This window comes from Tetrao urogallus (genome assembly GCF_951394365.1).
Source record: "Tetrao urogallus genome assembly, chromosome: 11".
Lineage (NCBI taxonomy): Eukaryota > Metazoa > Chordata > Aves > Galliformes > Phasianidae > Tetrao > Tetrao urogallus.
In genome coordinates, this window is record NC_136824.1 from 7,483,063 (window position 1) to 7,499,640 (window position 16,578).

General features: G+C 62.0%; 1 protein-coding gene across 1 annotated transcript; it reads right to left on the minus strand.

Moving 5' to 3' along the window:
• Positions 1-221: 221 nt before the first annotated feature.
• On the minus strand, positions 222-8,921 carry POLG (DNA polymerase gamma, catalytic subunit; the record flags this gene model as incomplete). Its single annotated transcript, XM_079540864.1, has 22 exons — positions 222-283; positions 1,383-1,543; positions 2,849-3,057; positions 3,316-3,487; positions 3,687-3,809; positions 3,888-4,134; positions 4,209-4,344; positions 4,432-4,549; positions 4,618-4,671; positions 4,764-4,924; positions 5,047-5,166; positions 5,294-5,362; positions 5,449-5,566; positions 5,663-5,887; positions 5,956-6,079; positions 6,153-6,292; positions 6,360-6,542; positions 6,675-6,754; positions 6,928-7,074; positions 7,601-7,768; positions 8,086-8,266; positions 8,344-8,921. 22 exons carry the CDS (start codon positions 8,919-8,921, stop codon positions 222-224), a joined length of 3,576 nt encoding a protein of 1,191 aa, XP_079396990.1.
• Between the last annotated feature and the right edge of the window lie 7,657 nt (positions 8,922-16,578).

Below are 16,578 nucleotides of genomic sequence, written 5' to 3' on the forward strand. Positions count from 1 at the left end.
GGTGTCTCAGGTTTTAAAGCTGGCTGCTGCCCATTCAAATATGCAAGTTCTGCCATTCAAATGTGCTGCTATGAAAATCTTCCTCAGGAACATCCTTTTCTTACCGAGAGAAGGAAGCGGCACAACCAGGATCGGTCCCTGCCATGTGTGTGCTTCTGCAAGGACAGCCAGGCTCCTGGGTGCTCTCTGGACAACTTGCACATTCTGACAATCTCACGTTATCACTTCTTCTCCAATGACCCTTTGGTTATTTCAATTATCTGATATATATCCAGTGCTTCTCCTGGAAGACAATGGGACAATCGGTTCCTTGTGTTCTGCAGTATACTTAAAGACTGTACAGCATCAGAGTAAGAGAGTAACAGCCCCTTTGCTTTTGGTATGGAGCATGTAGCAAGTATGGGGCAAGAAGCCTTAAATTTATTCAAACTTCTGTTTTGTGCAGTGCTGGCAGTGCAAAAACAGCACCAGGAGGAAGCTGGAAACAAGGACTGTTCTCCCTTGAAGCTTGCTGCTGTGCATAGCTCCTAAGGAGACAGGTGACAGCTTCCTCTGGAGAGCCAGCAGCAGGGGCTGCGTTAAGCTTCTGCTGACCCTGATGCCTTGCACTTGTTTAATTTGCTTTGCTACTGACCCAACAGGTATTTTTTCCACAGGCACGCTTTGCCTGTAAAACTCTTAATAAAGGTTGCCTAAGGGTGAAGTGTCTGATGTTGTTCAGTGAGGTTCTTAGCTGCCAAAACATTGCTGTGTATTGACAAGGTGCTATTTAAAGCAGCTCCCAGCCAACAATTAAATGCTCGTTTCCAGCAGTTAGAAGGTTATGCTGAGTAGAGAGAGGAACTAGTGTAAGCCTTGGGATTGGTGGGGGAGAACACAGCAGTGCTAAGGCTGAAACCTGCAGCAGGGGCAGCTCCCTGAACACAGCTGTGCTGAGCTGAGGGGGGAGGAGGAAAAGCACTGAAGGCTGGGAATGGCTGGGCCTGGAGGGCAAAACATAGGAGCCTCTAGAGGCACCTCATTTCAGAGAAAACAAACAATTCAATCTTGGGCTGTATTTAAAAGACTACAGGAAGGCTCATCTCTCCTCTGAGCAACACAAAGCCAACTTGTGGGGGGTGACCGAGCCAGGCCCTGATTTCTTTAGCAGAAATACTGGTGGTGGCAGCACAAACTGTTCAAGCAATGAGAAAGGAGAGGACTGAGAAGCTGGCACCAGGGTGAGCGGGTGCCTTGCAGGGGTGCGAGGCTGCTGAAGCAGGGCAGCTATGGGGTTTGCGAGGTACCTCCAATGGTGGATGAGCCCTTGGGGAACAGCTCCACTTCCATCAGAGGAGGGGCTCGCTGTTACAGGGGATGCAGCTCCAACAGCCACTGCTCACCTCGAGGAATGCCATACTTCTTCTCCATGCCAGTTGGGTTTGATGGAGTCACACAGTTCATGGTCACCTCCTTCCTTAAGCACCGGTCAATGTCCACAGCGCTGAAGAAAGCCACGGACTGCGGCAGATCCTGAAGGCCCAGCTTGTAGGCAAACATGCACCTGGAAGCACAAGAGAGCACGCGGGGCAGTGCTACACATCACACCCAGCTCTGTCACACCTGCACTGCAGCACACAAGATATCACACGCCTGCAGGGAACAACGGAAACGTCACATCACAGCCCGAGGAGCAGAACCCCAAAGGCAGCGCCCCACTGGAAAGCAAACCAGAGGCAGTGCCTTAGACTGAAAACTCCTTGCCACGACCTTCCTTTCACTGCAAACACCGATCGCTTTCTGCCAGGAGAGAACCGTGTGCCCTTTTTGTGAAAGGAAGAAACCAGCTACTGCTGAAAAGTTACAGCAAACCCGCTACTTCTCTCACGCTCAGCCAGTCCTCCCGTTCCTGCACGCAGGGGCTTTGATCCGCCGCAGGTTGGGCTGGAACAAAGGCAGCTTCACAAAACATTGGGCAGCCGCTGTTGCAGATTACTTTGCACCCATGTCAATCAGCGGCTGCAAGACAAAGTGCTTTGTAACTACTGGGTAGCAGAAGGGTCAAGGATTGCCAAAGTGGATGTGGGAGGAACAGAGTAACAGTACGTTCAGCCTCCTAGGAAGAAAGGACCAACCCAGCCCTTTACTTCTGGCTAATCCTCCCACGCAGAGCAGATGTTGGATTTTCCCAGCAGGAAGCCCTGTGCCTGCAATAGCTGGTATAAAGGCACAAACATCAGGGCGTCTTCTCCTGCTGCGCACGCTGCCTGGGCACAGAAAGGCTGTTTGCTGTATCCTTACCTCAGCCCGCGAGAAAATAGCTCTGCTTTGGCCAACTCCTGTATAAACCAAATACCGTAAAGCACTGGGAAGGGGATTTCACAAAGCTGCCTGAGCTGGAGCCAGAGCAAAAGGATCCCCGGGGGTGTGAGGGCAGGAGAGCTCCAGGCTGAGCTTAACCCAGCAGGCACGGGCCAGGAAGGCAGCAGGGCTGCTGCTAAAGGGGCACAGAGCTGTGCCTCTCACTGCCGGCCCCAAAAGCAGGGAGAGAAGAGGGGAAGCCAGCCTGATTCCCAACAGCTCACTTAAACATGTGGCAGCTGCTGCCACACGATGGCCATGTAGGCAGGAGATGCGCTCACAGCCCCTCCACAGCAAGGATGGAGCTGCTGACCTGCACCTCTTGCCAACAGATTATCCCTGGAAGCCAAAGCTCCACGCACAGCCATCAGAGCCGCAAATAAAGGAGGTGCACTCTAGGGCTGCCGTGCCTCCTCTAAGCAGAGAAAACCTGCCCTGTGCCACCCTGCCCACCCTCCCTTTGCCGTCACGCTGTCTCACCCAGGAGATGCCCGTCCCCACCTCTCACCGTGTGAGCAGGTTGGTGATCTGCAGGGCCAGTGCTGCCCGGTAGCGGTCCTGCTCCTGCACCAGGTAGCGCACCTCGTCGTGGATGCTGATGCAGAAGCGCCCGTTTATGTCGTACTCCTCAAAGAGCCACTTCATGGAGACCAGCATGAGGTGCAGGTAGTCAACGGCTGAGCTCTGCACCACCCAGTTCACCCTGCTGGTTAGAAACTGGGGAAGGAAACACAGAGAAATGCTAGGAGAGTGTCCAAGGAGTATTCCTGTTACAAGGGAGGGAGCTGGTGAAGCAGTGTTGCTGGGTGTCCTTGATGGTACACAAAGAAAAGGAGCACGGGACCCAACACCAACGGGTTTTGTCTGCAGCTCCATGTGCCTGCGTGGTTCCCCGCCCTGAGAAGGGCTGGATTTAGGGTTGCTATTTCAGACAAGCAGTGCGAGGAGCTCAGCACCACAGAGCCACATTCTTACCTCCCCTTTGGCCACTGCAGGCTCCAGAGCCCTGCTGATACGGCAGCCCAGCACCGGGGTCTGCGGCGAGGCAGACAGGGCGATGCTCTCCAGCTTGTTGAACATTTCGGACTCGGTGCCTCCAGCCCACATTCGGTGAGCCACCACGTCCCACTTCTTCTTTCTTCGGGACCTATGGGAGCAGAGGGAAGGCTGCTGAAAAGTGTGGGACAAGTCCTCAACACTTTTTGGGGCTGGGGCAGTCAGATGATCCCTGCAGCGTTCTGCTGGAAGAGACTGGAGGAGCCCCCAGACCAAACTGGGGTGCATCTAAGAGTGGGGCTGCAGGGGAAGCCGTGCCACAAGCACCCACTGGGGTCAGAACATCTCACTTTCTCATGGCTTCTCTCTGGATCTTCTGCACATCCTGGGCCGACACCGTACCATCTTCTGCTCTATCCACAGCCAGCTCCAGCTCCTTCACCAGCCACTCGCCCTCCTCGCTGAGATGAAACCTGGAGGAGAACAGCACCCGGCTCAGGGTAACGCATGCCCAGGAGGCAGCCAGGACTCCCCCCACAGGCAGCACCCACCTCCGGATGCCCTTCGTGACAGCGTACATCTGCTGTGCCTTCTCACGCGCCTGCTGCTGCGTCAGCCGGTGGTTGAACTGCATCAGCAGCCGCTCGGCGAAGGGCTGCCCGGCCCCGTAGATGCGCCCATAGTTGAAGACCTTGGCGTGCTCCCGGCTGATGCCCACCGTGGCGGCCGTCTTGCTATGCAAGTCGGTCCCGTCGCTCTTCTTCCCTTGCAGGGTCATCCAGCCAAAGGCCGTGCACCCTGCAGCGGGGAGGAAGGGGTCAAGCACAGCACAGGGATGGCGTTGCAGTGCCCAAAGACACAGCCTTGCTCACCATGCATGCCGGCAAAGTGAGCCTCGCCCAGGACCGCCGCTATCCACAGCTCCTGGGAGTCCACATCTGCACCCACCAGAGAGTAGCCAGGCGGCACCTGGACCATGGCCTTCAGCTCGCTGCCCACACGGTCAGCCTGCAGCACACGGCGCCCGGCTCAGCACACCCCACGTGCTGCACCACACCCCACGGCCCCAGCCCCGCTGCCTGCACGTAGCCCTACCCGGGCGTTGCTGGCTGTCAGCCACGTGGGCTCCACGGCCCGACGGGTGATGGTGCCCGCGGTCACCACCTGCGGCAGGATGGCCCCGTAATCCTCCTCCTCGTTGTAGGCCGGGTGCCTGTTGCATGGGCACAGGGTGAGCACGGGCCTTACGGGCTCCCCCAGCCCGGCCGTCTCGCTCTGTACCTGGTCACCACGCGGGGCAGCTCCCCCTTCTTCAGCCAAACGACCACCTGGGAACTGAGGGATACACAACAACACAGCACACTGTCTGCGCAGCCCACAGGGCACAACGCAGCCCCAGCCACAGGGATTCAAGGCACCAGGCTGACCTGACCCGTTTGTGAGCGTTCCTCCAGAAGGACACCATCTTGTTGATCTCCAGGGCTCTGGTCCCGTGGGTGCGGCCCACAGCAGCCCGCAGCGTGCCGTCCTCCATGCGGGGCAGGAAGTCCTTGGCAAAGGGGCTCCCCACGTTGTTCTCATTGCCATCCTTCAGCAGCAAGGAGATGCCAGGGTTCAACGCAACGCAGCCCCACACACTCTCCAACCTCAGCTGGGAACATCTCTGCCATCACCCCGTGGGGCGAGGGAGCAGGGATAGCTCCAACTTGCCTTGTGGGGCAGCTTGAAGAACCAGCATCCAGGAACATTGACATCATTGTAGGGGCCGTTGCCGTAGTGGAACGAGGGCTGGCTGCTCTCCTCCATCAGTTCTGGCAGCCCGTCCTCATCCTGCAAGTGGCAGCGCGAGGTGATGCCGGGCACGGTGTCCCTGTGCTCTGCTGGGAACCCCCAGCACAGAGGGATCACGGAAACGGGATCAGATTCACCACTGCATCCCACAGGGAACTCTGCTTACCTGCATCTGGCCCTGCTCTGCCCTGCCCGGCCGCTCCATGTCCAGCTCCAGCTGGCTCAGCTCCTCCACCTGCGGCACAGAGCGGGGCAGCTCAAATAACCATTCCCAGCCTTGATTATGGGGTATTTCCTCATCCCAGACCCCACACCACACACCTTCTGCCACATGCTGCTACCCTCCAGCACCATCAGCTCATCCTCCACGCCGACCTCTTCTGGGGGTTGCTCCTGGCCCCTCTGCTGGCAGTGCTGCCGATACAGTCGCTCGATCGCCCTGCCAGGGCACAGAGCTCAACCAAATGCTGCAGCTGAGCCCCTTACAGAGCTCCGTGTCCCAGCTATGGACTCTCCATCCCCTGCGCTCCCTCACCTGTGTGGGCAGACAGGCCCCTCCGGCTCTGCGGAGGCTGCAGGCAGGTTGTCCTGCCGCCCTGGCACCAAGTAGCCCCAGCCATGCTTCTCCGAGTAGTGCAGGGGGAAGCCATCCCAGGCCAGGCGCATCAGCTTTGGGGTCACCCGCATCTGCAGGCTGATGAGGCTGGGCCCCGGCACCCAGCCCTCCTCCTCCAGGCGCGGGCACAACTTGCGGTACCAGCTGTGGGGCACGGCCGCGGGTCAGGGAGCAGGGAGCAGCCACTGGGTGCCCCGCTGTCCTCAACTCACCCTGGGTGGCCAGGGAGGTGCTGCAGCCTCTTGGGCTGCAGTGTGACCGTCTCCTTCAGGCGTTCCAGGCAGGTGTGGCTCTCGGGGGCTCTCAGCTCCTCCTCCTCACTGGGGGGACCGGGGTCTGACAGCACAGGGGGCTGAGCATCCCCCCAGCCCATCGCCCTGCAAGCACTGCAGCATCCCTCCATGCTCACCTTCCTGCCACTCCTGAGCAGATCCCGTCTCTGAGGCTTTGCTGTTTATTTTCTGATCTGTCCTCCTCTTTGGGGGTTTCTTCTGCTTAAACTCCTGCGTGTCCCACTCCAGATCCCAGAGCCAGGGGTCCTCCTTGTACCTGTGGACACACTGTTGCTCTCCCCCTGCAACCAGTGCTCAGCCTGGTCCCGTGCCTCTCCCCATACCTGCCCTCGTGCAGCAGCTGGCAGGCATCGTTGGCCAGGTTCATCAAGGACTTTTTCATCTCCTTCTGGAGCTCTTCATAGGTGCCCTGAGCATCATCCAGGTACCTCCTCCAGTTGCCGTTGACTGGCAGGTAGGCCACCCCCATCTCCAGCATCCCAGCAAACGTCACGGGGTGGGGGCACCTGGAATCCAAAGCCAGAGGTTGGGAATTGGGCACCTCCTGGAGGGGAGCTGCCCTCCAAGCACCAGCCCACACCCAATGTGAGCATGCCTTGCGTTCATGACTTCACCCAGCCCCCTCTAGCCCCTCTCACCTCTCCATGAAGAGTGGCAGCTGCTCCTGAAACACCTCATGGGTGGCCCGGACATCGCTGGCACAGTATGACATCAGCTCCTGGGAACACAGCATGTCACCAGCACAGGGAGAAGCCACAGAGCCCAGCACAGCTTCACCCGTACACACAAATCCTTTGCAATAGGTACCAGCCATGCACCAAAGGGAAAAAAAAAAACACCAACAAAAGCTGTTTCCTGCTCCATTGCCATCCCAAGCACCACTGCCCATACCTGGAAGTTATTCCTGACATCAGCCATGGTCCCCTTAACAAACAGCTCTCGTGCCTCCTTCTGCAGCGGTTCCCCTCCCACATACAGGGCATGCACATCTGCCAGGTTGTTGATGCTGCTGACGTGCACCCAGTCCCACGAAGAGACCTGCAGCAGGCAACAGTGGAGGCAGAGCCCAGCCCCACAGCCAAGGGAGCAGCGGGTAAAGGATTAAGGGATGGTCATCCCATCCCATCCTATTCAATCCTACTTTCATCCATTCCATCCTATTCCATCCCACTTTGTTCTACCATATTCCATTCCATCCCATCCCATCCAGTTCAATTCCATTCCACCTCATCTCATTCCACTGCATCCCACCAATTCCATCCCATTCCAACAAGCTCTTTTCTATTCCATCCTATTCTCTTCCATTCCATTGCATCTTTTCCTACTCCTTTCCATTCTATCCTTCTCCATCCAATCCACTCCACTCCATTCGGTTCTCTTCCACCCCACCCCCACCCCATTCCATCTTATCTTATTCCATTTCTTCTCACTCCATTTCACCTCTTTCTGACCCATTCCATTCTATCCTATTCTATCTTTCCCATCCCCTGCCCACTTTCTCTGGAAGCCACTGGGAGCCACTCCTAAGCTGCAGGGAGCAGCTGGGGCTCAGCTTCATACTCACCGCCGGCCCCTCAGCTTTGTTGCGTGTTTTCTTCATGTGCTGCCTGACCTGTTGCAGCCCCTTCCTCTTGCCATGCTTGGCAGCCATCCAGAGGCTGCGCTGGAAACCCGTCAGCCCCGAGATGGCCATGTGCATGCTCATGGTGTCCAGGAAACGCACCCGGGAGCCCTGCAGGGAGACAGCAGTCATAACCCAGGATGTGCTGAAGGACAAATGTGCTGGACACGGGCTGCCCTGAGCTGCGGGTGCCCCAGACCAGGTCGGATGGGACCCCGGGCAGCCTGAGCTGGTGGGGACACCCAGCCCGTGGCAGGAGGGTGGGCTTTAAGGTCCCTTCCAACCCACACCATTTTATTGCTCCGTGATGCAGGCAGCGAGGCACAGCACAAAGCATCGCCGTGCAGCTCACCTGGCGCCAGCTTCTGCACAGCCCCAGCACCACGCGGCAGCAAAGCAGCCGAAGCGGCACGGCCACGTGCACTCACCTGGACGAGGTACTGCTCCCTGATGAAAGCGCGGTCGAAAGCCACGTTGTGCCCCACCACCACCCTCTCGCCGCCCTCCTGCTGCCTGCCCGTCCCCTCCAGGGGCACGAGGTCGTGCAGCGCCAGGCGGGGGCCCCACGAATAACGCTGCTCCAGCAGGCGCCGGCTGCACCACGAGTACCTGCGGCACGGGGCACGCGGTCAGCGCCCTGCACCGCACCGGCGGCGGGAGGGAGGGGGGAACGCGCGCTCCCTCACCACGCGTGCGGGGACACCGCCACGGCCATGGTCGGGCACTGCCCGGCGGCCACGCACACCTCCACGTCCAGCACCAACGCGCGCTCCCGCGGGCACTCCACCGCCTGGGGCCGCCCGTCGGGGCCGTAACGCGTCCAGCCCTGCTGCTCGGCCCAGCTTTGGGGAACGGGGGGCAGGCGGCAGCGCAGCAGCTCCTCGGCCGCCTCCAGGTAGGGCAGGCTCTGCTTCTGCGCCAGGCGGCGGAAATGCTCGTCGATGTCGGCGCCGTACATGCGGGGCAAACGCAAACTCACGTCGGGCAGCGACGGGCCGTGCCGGCCCCACAAGCCGTGCCGCCGCAGGTGTTCGATGCTGCGCCGCACGGCCTCCTCCGAGTGCCGCACGCTCGCCCCGCGGAAGATCTGCTCGTGGAGGTTACGGGACAGCATCTGGATGTGCAGCGGGTTCACGCGGCGCTCGCCGCGCTCCGAGGGCTCGGCCTCGTCGCCGCGTGGCTGCGGGCGGTGGGCGGAGGGGCCGGAGCACGGCCGGGAGGAGGCGCGGCACGGCGCTGAGCCTCGGCGGAGAGCGCGGAGCATCGCGGTGCTGCTGGACGGGGGGGGTCCTCCTGTAAGGGGAGAGCGGCAGTGAGGGGAAGGGTTTGTGGAGAGAGCCTCAACCGGCGCTGCTAAAAGCAACACCTTGCAGGCGTGCGGCGTGCCGGGATGCGCAGCTGAGCTGCACCACGCTCTCAAAGCATGCGACACTCCTGCAAGGCACGCACCGCATCTGCATGTATGCAACACCCCTGCAAAGCATGCAACACCCCTGAAGGACACGCAAAGCATCCTACACCTCTGCACGCGTGCAACACTCCTGCAAGGCATGCAACACCCCCACAAGCGCGCTCTACGGCTCCGCACGCGCCCCCAAAACTCCGCACCTCCCGTTCCCCGAGCCGTGCAGCCCCACACTTCCCCCACGCGCCCACCTGCCCCCACTCCAGCTCACAGCGCGCTGCGACGCGGAGCTCCGGGGCAACTTCCGGCCGCGCGGACGCTCCGCCCCCCCACCCGCCCCACGCGCAGCCGCACTGCCCGCCGGCAGCTGAGCCAGTAGGGCGCGCGAAAAAGCCTTTCTGCAGGCGGCCGCGTGGCCTAATGGATAAGGCGTCTGACTTCGGATCAGAAGATTGCAGGTTCGAGTCCTGCCGCGGTCGGTGCTGAAAGCGTAGGAGCAAGGCGCCTGTTTTTGTTCGTTCCGCCCTTCCTTTTGGCTGTCGGCGGGTGACGGCGGCGAGCGCTGCGCTGTCCGGGCCGGAGCGGCGGCGGGGCCGTGCTGGGGCCGTGAGCGCGCGCGGGGCTCAGCCGGACGCGGCAGGGATCGCAGGGCGCCGCGCTGTGCCCCGTGTCGCAGTATCGCGCCGCGCCGCCAGGTGTCGCTGCGGGCCCGCCGCTGCCGCTCGCTCGGGGCCGCTCACCCGGGGCAGGGCCGGGCCGCGGCCGTCGGGGCGCGGGTTCCTCCGTTCCCGCCCCGTTCCGCGCTCCTACGGGGGGGGGGGGGGAGGCGCCGTGCGGCCGCTCCCACCCTCCGGAGCCCGCGGAGCGTTCCGTGAGCCGGGGCGAAGCGGGGACGAAGCTCCGAGCACCAACCCGACGGCAGCGCGGGGGCACGGTGCCGCACGTACCCGGGGGTCCCTCGGCTCGTGGGGGTGCGTGGGGACGCGGGGCGAGGCCGTATTTTGTGCCCCTCATTGTGTGCCGAACGGCGCCGCTGCCGCACCGCCGTGTGCCTGGAATCCGCCCCTTAGCGACTTCGTGGAGAGAAAAGGGATGGACCGGGGGGGGGGGGGCGGCTGGGGGCCGGGGTGGGTCGGGGGTCTCCACCGCGAGCGGCTCCGGGGAAGGACTCCGGGTCGGGGCTGCCTTCCGCCGCTCCGTGCTCTTATCGCCGATTTCCTCTTCTGTGCGATCTTTGATTTGTTTATTTTTTACTATGTTATTATCATTTCTTAAAGCGCTTCTCTCACAAATCCCCGCTGAAGGGAAAGAATAAAAATAAATCCCGATGAAGCGTTGTCACCTCCGCTCGGGCCGATGGCAGCCACCCGCTGTCCCCAAGCAGCGGGAAAAGAAGAAACTCAACACCAACCGAAGCAAACAGCCCTCTGGAATTGTAGCAGGGCTGCGACCGGGGTCAGGGTATTAATGCACGACTCGGGACAGGGCCGGGAGGGGCATTTCCCCGTTCCCCCCACACACACACCTCGGGCCCTTTGTCCGTGTGCCGCAGTCCGGCGCGCCCCGTCGGGGCCGGGCACGGAGCGGCCGAAGGAGACCCCGGGGCCGAGCGCTGCGGGCGGACAATGGGGCGGCGGCGGGACTTTGCTTAACCCCGGTGCCCCGCATCCGGCCGGGGGCAGGGGTCAAGGGCTTCGCCGTCCGCCGCGGCACGGGGAGCGTCACGTCGCGGAGCCCTTCGGAGCCGCGGAATCGAGGACCCGGGGAAGGCCGGGGTTGGTTTTTGGAGGCGGCTGCGGGGGTATGGAGGAGGAGAAGCGGTACCCCGTGGCTCTGCCTTCGCCTCTCGGCTCGGGGAGGGCTGCGGGAGGAAGGAGCTGCGGAGCGGGGCAGAGGCATTCCTGCCGCCGCCCCGGGTGCCGAGGCATCGGAGAAATGGGCATTTTATAGGTGACGTACGGGCTTACGTGGGAGCTCGTGCCCAGCACCGCTCTCCCAGCGCCGTTTCTACCAACACGGCACCTTCCGCAGCGCGCACCCCCCTTTTCCAGGCTGGGGGAAAGGAGGGGGGGAACGGGAGGGGACAGCAAAAGGGAAAAGAAAAGCGGCCCTTTCTTATCCCTCACGGGAGACGAGCCCCGGAGCTCCGAAAGTGAGCGGAGGGCGAGGGCGGGCGGCGGGGAGCGGGCCGGGACCCGTCCCGGTGCTCTGAGAGCGGAGCGAAGCGGCGGGGGAAGCGGGCAGCGCAGGTAAGGGAGCGGCGGGCACGGGCGGTGCCGGCGCTGCGGGGCTTTGCGGGGCCATCCTGGGGAGCGTCGCCCCACTTCCATCCACGTTTTCATCCCCATCTCCGGGCCGGGCCCTGCGCCGCTCCGCGCTCCGTCTCCCGGGGCCGAGGAGGGTTCGGCGGACGCCGGAAGAACGCGGCGGTCCCGGCAGTGCGGGCAGCTTCTACCCCGCGCCCGTCGCCATCCCTCGGACGTGGGCCGGGGTCCCCCGGGCAGAGCAGCCCTCTCCCGGCCCCGGGCTCCTCCCGTGCGTGTCTCAATTCACTCAGGCTTGACTTGGCAATAAGCTCTCTCAATAAGGTGACAATAGAGCCCCAGTGGGACCCGAACAAAGAATTTGAAAGTAGTTAAATTGCAGGACACGTCCATCGCCTGGGTGCTTGAATTAAAGAAAAAGGGAGGAAAAAAAATCGGAGAAAAGAAAAAGGAGAGGGACTTTTCTTTGGGCTGGTGAGAAAATGCTCGGGGTAAAAGTTGGTTTGGCGTCTTCATTTCAGCGACAATGGAGCAGAGCTAATTCAATAGGAAACGCGGGGATTTTTTAATGAAAAGACCGCCAGGGTTACACCGAAGTTAAGCTCTTGTGAATTAATTATTAGGGCAAATAAACTGGGGGGGGGGGGGGGGGGGGAGGGAGAGGGGGAGCGCTCGGGAGGGAGTGTTGCAATTTCTTCATATTCTCCTTTTCGTGTTTAACGACAATGCCATTGGGTTTCGACTCTGGGAGAGAGAAAGGATTTCTTACACTCCCCGGGAAGAGGAGAAGACGCTTTTTGTGGCGTTCCTTAATTGCTTTTAAAATAAAATACTGCCGAATTTGGCACCGGGCTCCTCTTTCTCTGCCAGCGGCGTTTGGGGCCGTAGTTCCTTTCGTGGCAACTCGCAGATCCAAGAGGAAAACAACGGGGAAATTTGAAATCGCGGATGTTGAGGCGATGCGGTGCGCTCGGTGTGCGGAGCTCCCGGCCGCGATCGGTGCGTTTCTGCTCCATAGGAACGCGCCCGGGGACCGCAGCACCTTCAGCTCCCGGAGCCGCGGGCACCGCTCGGGTGAATCGGAAATAAAACTGGGAGAAATGCGAGAGAGGAGGCGAGAAAAGGTCGGGAGCGAAGTGAGGCTGTGACAGCAAAGGGGGATTTGTGAAATAGATATATATGTATATCATCAATTTTTTCTTTCCTCGCTCTGCAAAAGCTGCGGGCGAAACGCTAAATGTATAATTGTGTAAAGGGGGATGTAAGGATGAGAAAAATGGAGGGGGAGCGGAAGAAGGAAGAGAGGGCAGCAGAGAAAGGCACGCGGCACCGCCGTGCCCATATCCTGCGTTCGGCCGGAGCTCACCGGCGGGCACAGCACGGCTCGGCACGGCCTGACCGTCGGGGCGGCACGGACGGAACGGCCCGGCCCGGTATAGCACGGCACGGCCCGGCACGGCCGGCTGGAGGGACGCTTTGCCTCTTTCTTCCTTTCTGCCGCCGCCCCCCAAGGAAAGCTCGTGGTCCTGCTCCATCCGACGGCTGAGGTGCCACACCACGCCGTGCCGGGCAGTGCCGTGCCGTGTTGGGCTGTGCTGTGCTGTGCTGTGCTGTGCTGTGCCGTGCTGTGCAGTGCCGTGCCGTGCTGTACTGTGCCATGCCGTGTTGGGCTGAGCTGTACCGTGCCGTGCCGTGTTGGGCTGTGCCATGCAGTGCTGTGCTGTGCAGTGCTGTGCAGTGCTGTGCCGTGCTCTGCCGTGTTGGGCTGTGCTGTGCCGTGTTTGGCTGTGCAGTGCTGTGCAGTGCTGTGCTGTGCTGTGCTGTGCCGTGCCGTGCCGTGTTAGGCTGTGCTGTGCCGTGCCGTGTTGGGCTGTGCAGTGCTGTGCCGTGTTGGGCTGTGCAGTGCAGTGCTGTGCCGTGCCGTGTTGGGCTGTGCTGTGCAGTGCTGTGCAGTGCTGTGCAGTGCTGTGCCGTGCCGTGTTGGGCTGAGCTGTGCTGTGCTGTGCTGTGCTGTGCCGTGCCATGTTGGGCTGTGCAGTGCTGTGCTGTGCTGTGCTGTGCCGTGCCGTGTTAGGCTGTGCCGTGTTAGGCTGTGCTGTGCTGTGCCGTGCCATGTTGGGCTGTGCTGTGCTGTGCTGTGCCGTGCTGTGCAGTGCAGTGCAGTGCAGTGCTGTGCCGTGCTGGGCTGAGCTGTGCCGTGCCGTGCCGCTCCGGGGAGCCTCGCGGACTTTCAGCACTTGGACAGCGGTGCTGGAGCCGTGCCGTGCCGGGGGCTCGGGGGCGGCCCGCCCGGCGATGCTCCGTGCGGCGGAGGCGGCGGGGAGGCGGCAACCCTTCCTGAACTCCGGAGACCGGGATGCGGCCGCAGGAGCTCCGAGGAGCAGCCCTGGCGGGGAACCTCGCCCTCCCCCACCCCCCCCCCACAACTAGAAGAGGGGTCCGGGTGGCACGGCCGTGCCCCGGCGGTGCGGTGCAGCCCCGCAGAGGGCACGGGGCTCCGAGGGGGCGGCAGCGGGCGGCTCAATGGGGTGTGGGGGGAGAGAGACCCCTTTCCCCCATCCTCGGGGGGTAATTAGGGGTGACATGGAGGGGCTGCGTTTTCTGCTCGGTGGAGTGCCGGCGACCAACCCCCGCCGCCTCCGCCTTCCTCCCGTCCTCCTCCTCTCCCCCTCCCTCCTTCCCTCCCCCCGCCTTCTCCCCTCCCCCTCTCCCTCCTCCTCCTCTCCGCCATGGTTGGAGTGAATCGGAGGCTGCCGGGCTGACGTCAGTGCGGGCAGAGCCTGCCGCCGGCGGCAGCTCCTGGACACCGACCAGAACCGGCACCGGCAGCAGCCGGCAGGATGCGAAGAGCCCGGGCACCGCCGCCCCCCGCACCGGGGGTACCGGGGACGCCGGGAGCAGAGCCCTGACCGCCCCGCCGCTCTCCCTCCGGGAAGGGCGGCCCCCGCCGCCCGCTTCGCCCACGGACGGCCCCGTCGCTGCCCTCGCCTCGGCTGCAAGCGTGAGTGTGGCGGCACCGGGGGTCCCCGGGGAGGCTGTGGGGCGCGGGGGCTCTGCTCCAATGGGGGAGGAGGAGCAGTGAAGGGAGAGGAGAGTGAAGGGGAGGAGAAATCGAGCATCTCCCCGCCGGGAAGTTGTGTCCCTCCGGCTGCGGGACCCCGCTGACCCGCGCCGCTCCCGGCTCCACCGCCCGTCGGGGCGGGCAGCCCGCGGCCACGGCGGCTCCGGAGCACAGCACAGCAGCGGGAGGGGGGGCAGCGGGTGCCCCAGGGTCCTTTGGCTGCCGGGGCCGCTCTGCTCCAGGCAGTGCTCCCCGCGTGTCCGGGACGAGGCAGCCCGAAGGGGCGAGCGGTGCCCCGACGGGGCGGCGGGGAGCCGGGGCTGAGCGGAGCCGCGCACTGCTGCCGGCTGGCTCCCGAATGTCCCCGCTGGCCGGACGAAGCGGCGAGCGGAACGCCTTACGGAGGCCGAGCCTCGCGGTGCATGCCGGCGTTAGGCCCCGGGTGAGATGCGGAGCTCTGGGATTTTTCCTTCGGACGCAGCGAGGGCTGCTGCGGGGCATTGCTCCGTGGGTGGGGGACACCGCGACCCCTCTCGGGTTCTGCTCCGAGCTCGGCGCCGGGGCCGCCGCTGCCCGTACTGCGATCTGCCGGCAGCCTCTTCTGAGGGAGGATTTTTTATTTCACATTTGCTTCTCTCTGCACCTTTGCTTCATTTCCACCCCCCCTTTTCTTCCTTTTTTTTTTTTTTTTAATCTTTATTTATAATTTATTTTATTTCTTTTTTTAATTCACTTCGATATTTTTCTCCCATTCATTTTCTGCTCTCCCCTTCCTGCGAACGTTTATTTCCTTGGTTTTTTTTTGTTTTGTTTTGTTTTTTTCTCCATTTTTTCTTTCTTTTCCCCCTTTTTTTTTTCCATCCTCCCCCGTGTCTCCCTGGAAGTAGAACGCATTTTAGGCCTCAGCCTCGCGGAAACCCGATCCGTAGCAGTGCAGGTGCATTGGCAGCACGCACCGCCCGGACCTCCCCCGCAGCCCCTCGACGTGAGCCCGCCCCACTAAGCGAGGAGGGTCCGGGGCCGTCCCACCCTCAGTCCCGGCCCCCGACGGCCGCAGTAAGGAGCAGCCGGGCTGTGGGACCCTTCGGCTGAGCCTTTTCAGCGCCGCGGCGCGTTGAGACGAGGCTTTAAATTGCAAAACAAAGCAACGCGTTTCCTGAACGCCCGTCGGGAGCCGCCGCTCCTGTGAGTTGGCGAAGCCCCGATTGTGGGAGTAAAAGCGAAAAACAATTAAGACACGATGCGGCTCGGGGCGGCGAGGCGCGGGGGTTACTCTAGGTTGGCTAAAAATAACTTCTCCTAATTAAAGAAAAGTGACGTCAGACGTGCAGGACGTAGAAGAGGGGAAGGCAGCGGACTCGACGCGGGGCGATCACGTTCAATAATTCAGGGGAACGGGCACCGGGGCGCTCCGAGGTGCGGGCTGCGAGCGGCTCCCCGTGCCCGACTCCGGCTGCGGGACGGCTGAGGAGGGCCGCCCTCGCTTCCCCGGGGAAGGGAGCGGAGCAAAGCAGAGCCACGGTGCGGAGCTCCGAGCTGCAGGCAGGGCCCGGGGCGCGGAGGCCCCGCGGGCGCGGAGCGAAGGCAGTGCAGCACCATGGCCAGAGCCGCGCCCGCCCCGTCGGGGCTGAGGTCGGGCCGGAGAGGGGTGCAAGGGGCTCCGCGCAGCGCCGGGGTACGGCTGGGAGCGAGCCCTCTGAACCTCCGCCTGGCGATGGGGAGACGTCCCCGCTTTTTCTCGGAGATATCGGGCTGTAGCCGAGGAAGTGTGATGGCTTTTTTTTTTTTTTTTTTTTTTTTTTTTACATGTGCATGCCGGAGAAGCGTTGTCCCCATGTCCCCATGTCCCCATGTCCCCATGTCCCCGTGTCCCCGTGTCCCCGTGTCTCCGGGTCCCGCCGTGCCTGCAGGTGCGGGGGCTGCGGGCCGTCTCCGGGTGCTGCCCGCTGTGCCTTTCTCGGTGCCAAGGAGCCATTTTGTGCGCTTAAATCGCGCCCGAGATAAATAAATAAAAACAATAAGAAAATAATAATAACAATGATAATAATAATAAATATCAACCCGACGTTCAAGCAACGCCGAAAACCTCGCAAACGCTGACAGAGATTTTTCTCCTGGGCCTCTGGCTGCACGGAGCGGGCCGAGGCGGGCGCTCGCAGCCGAGCGAGGCGTTGCTGAATGAAGCAGGAAT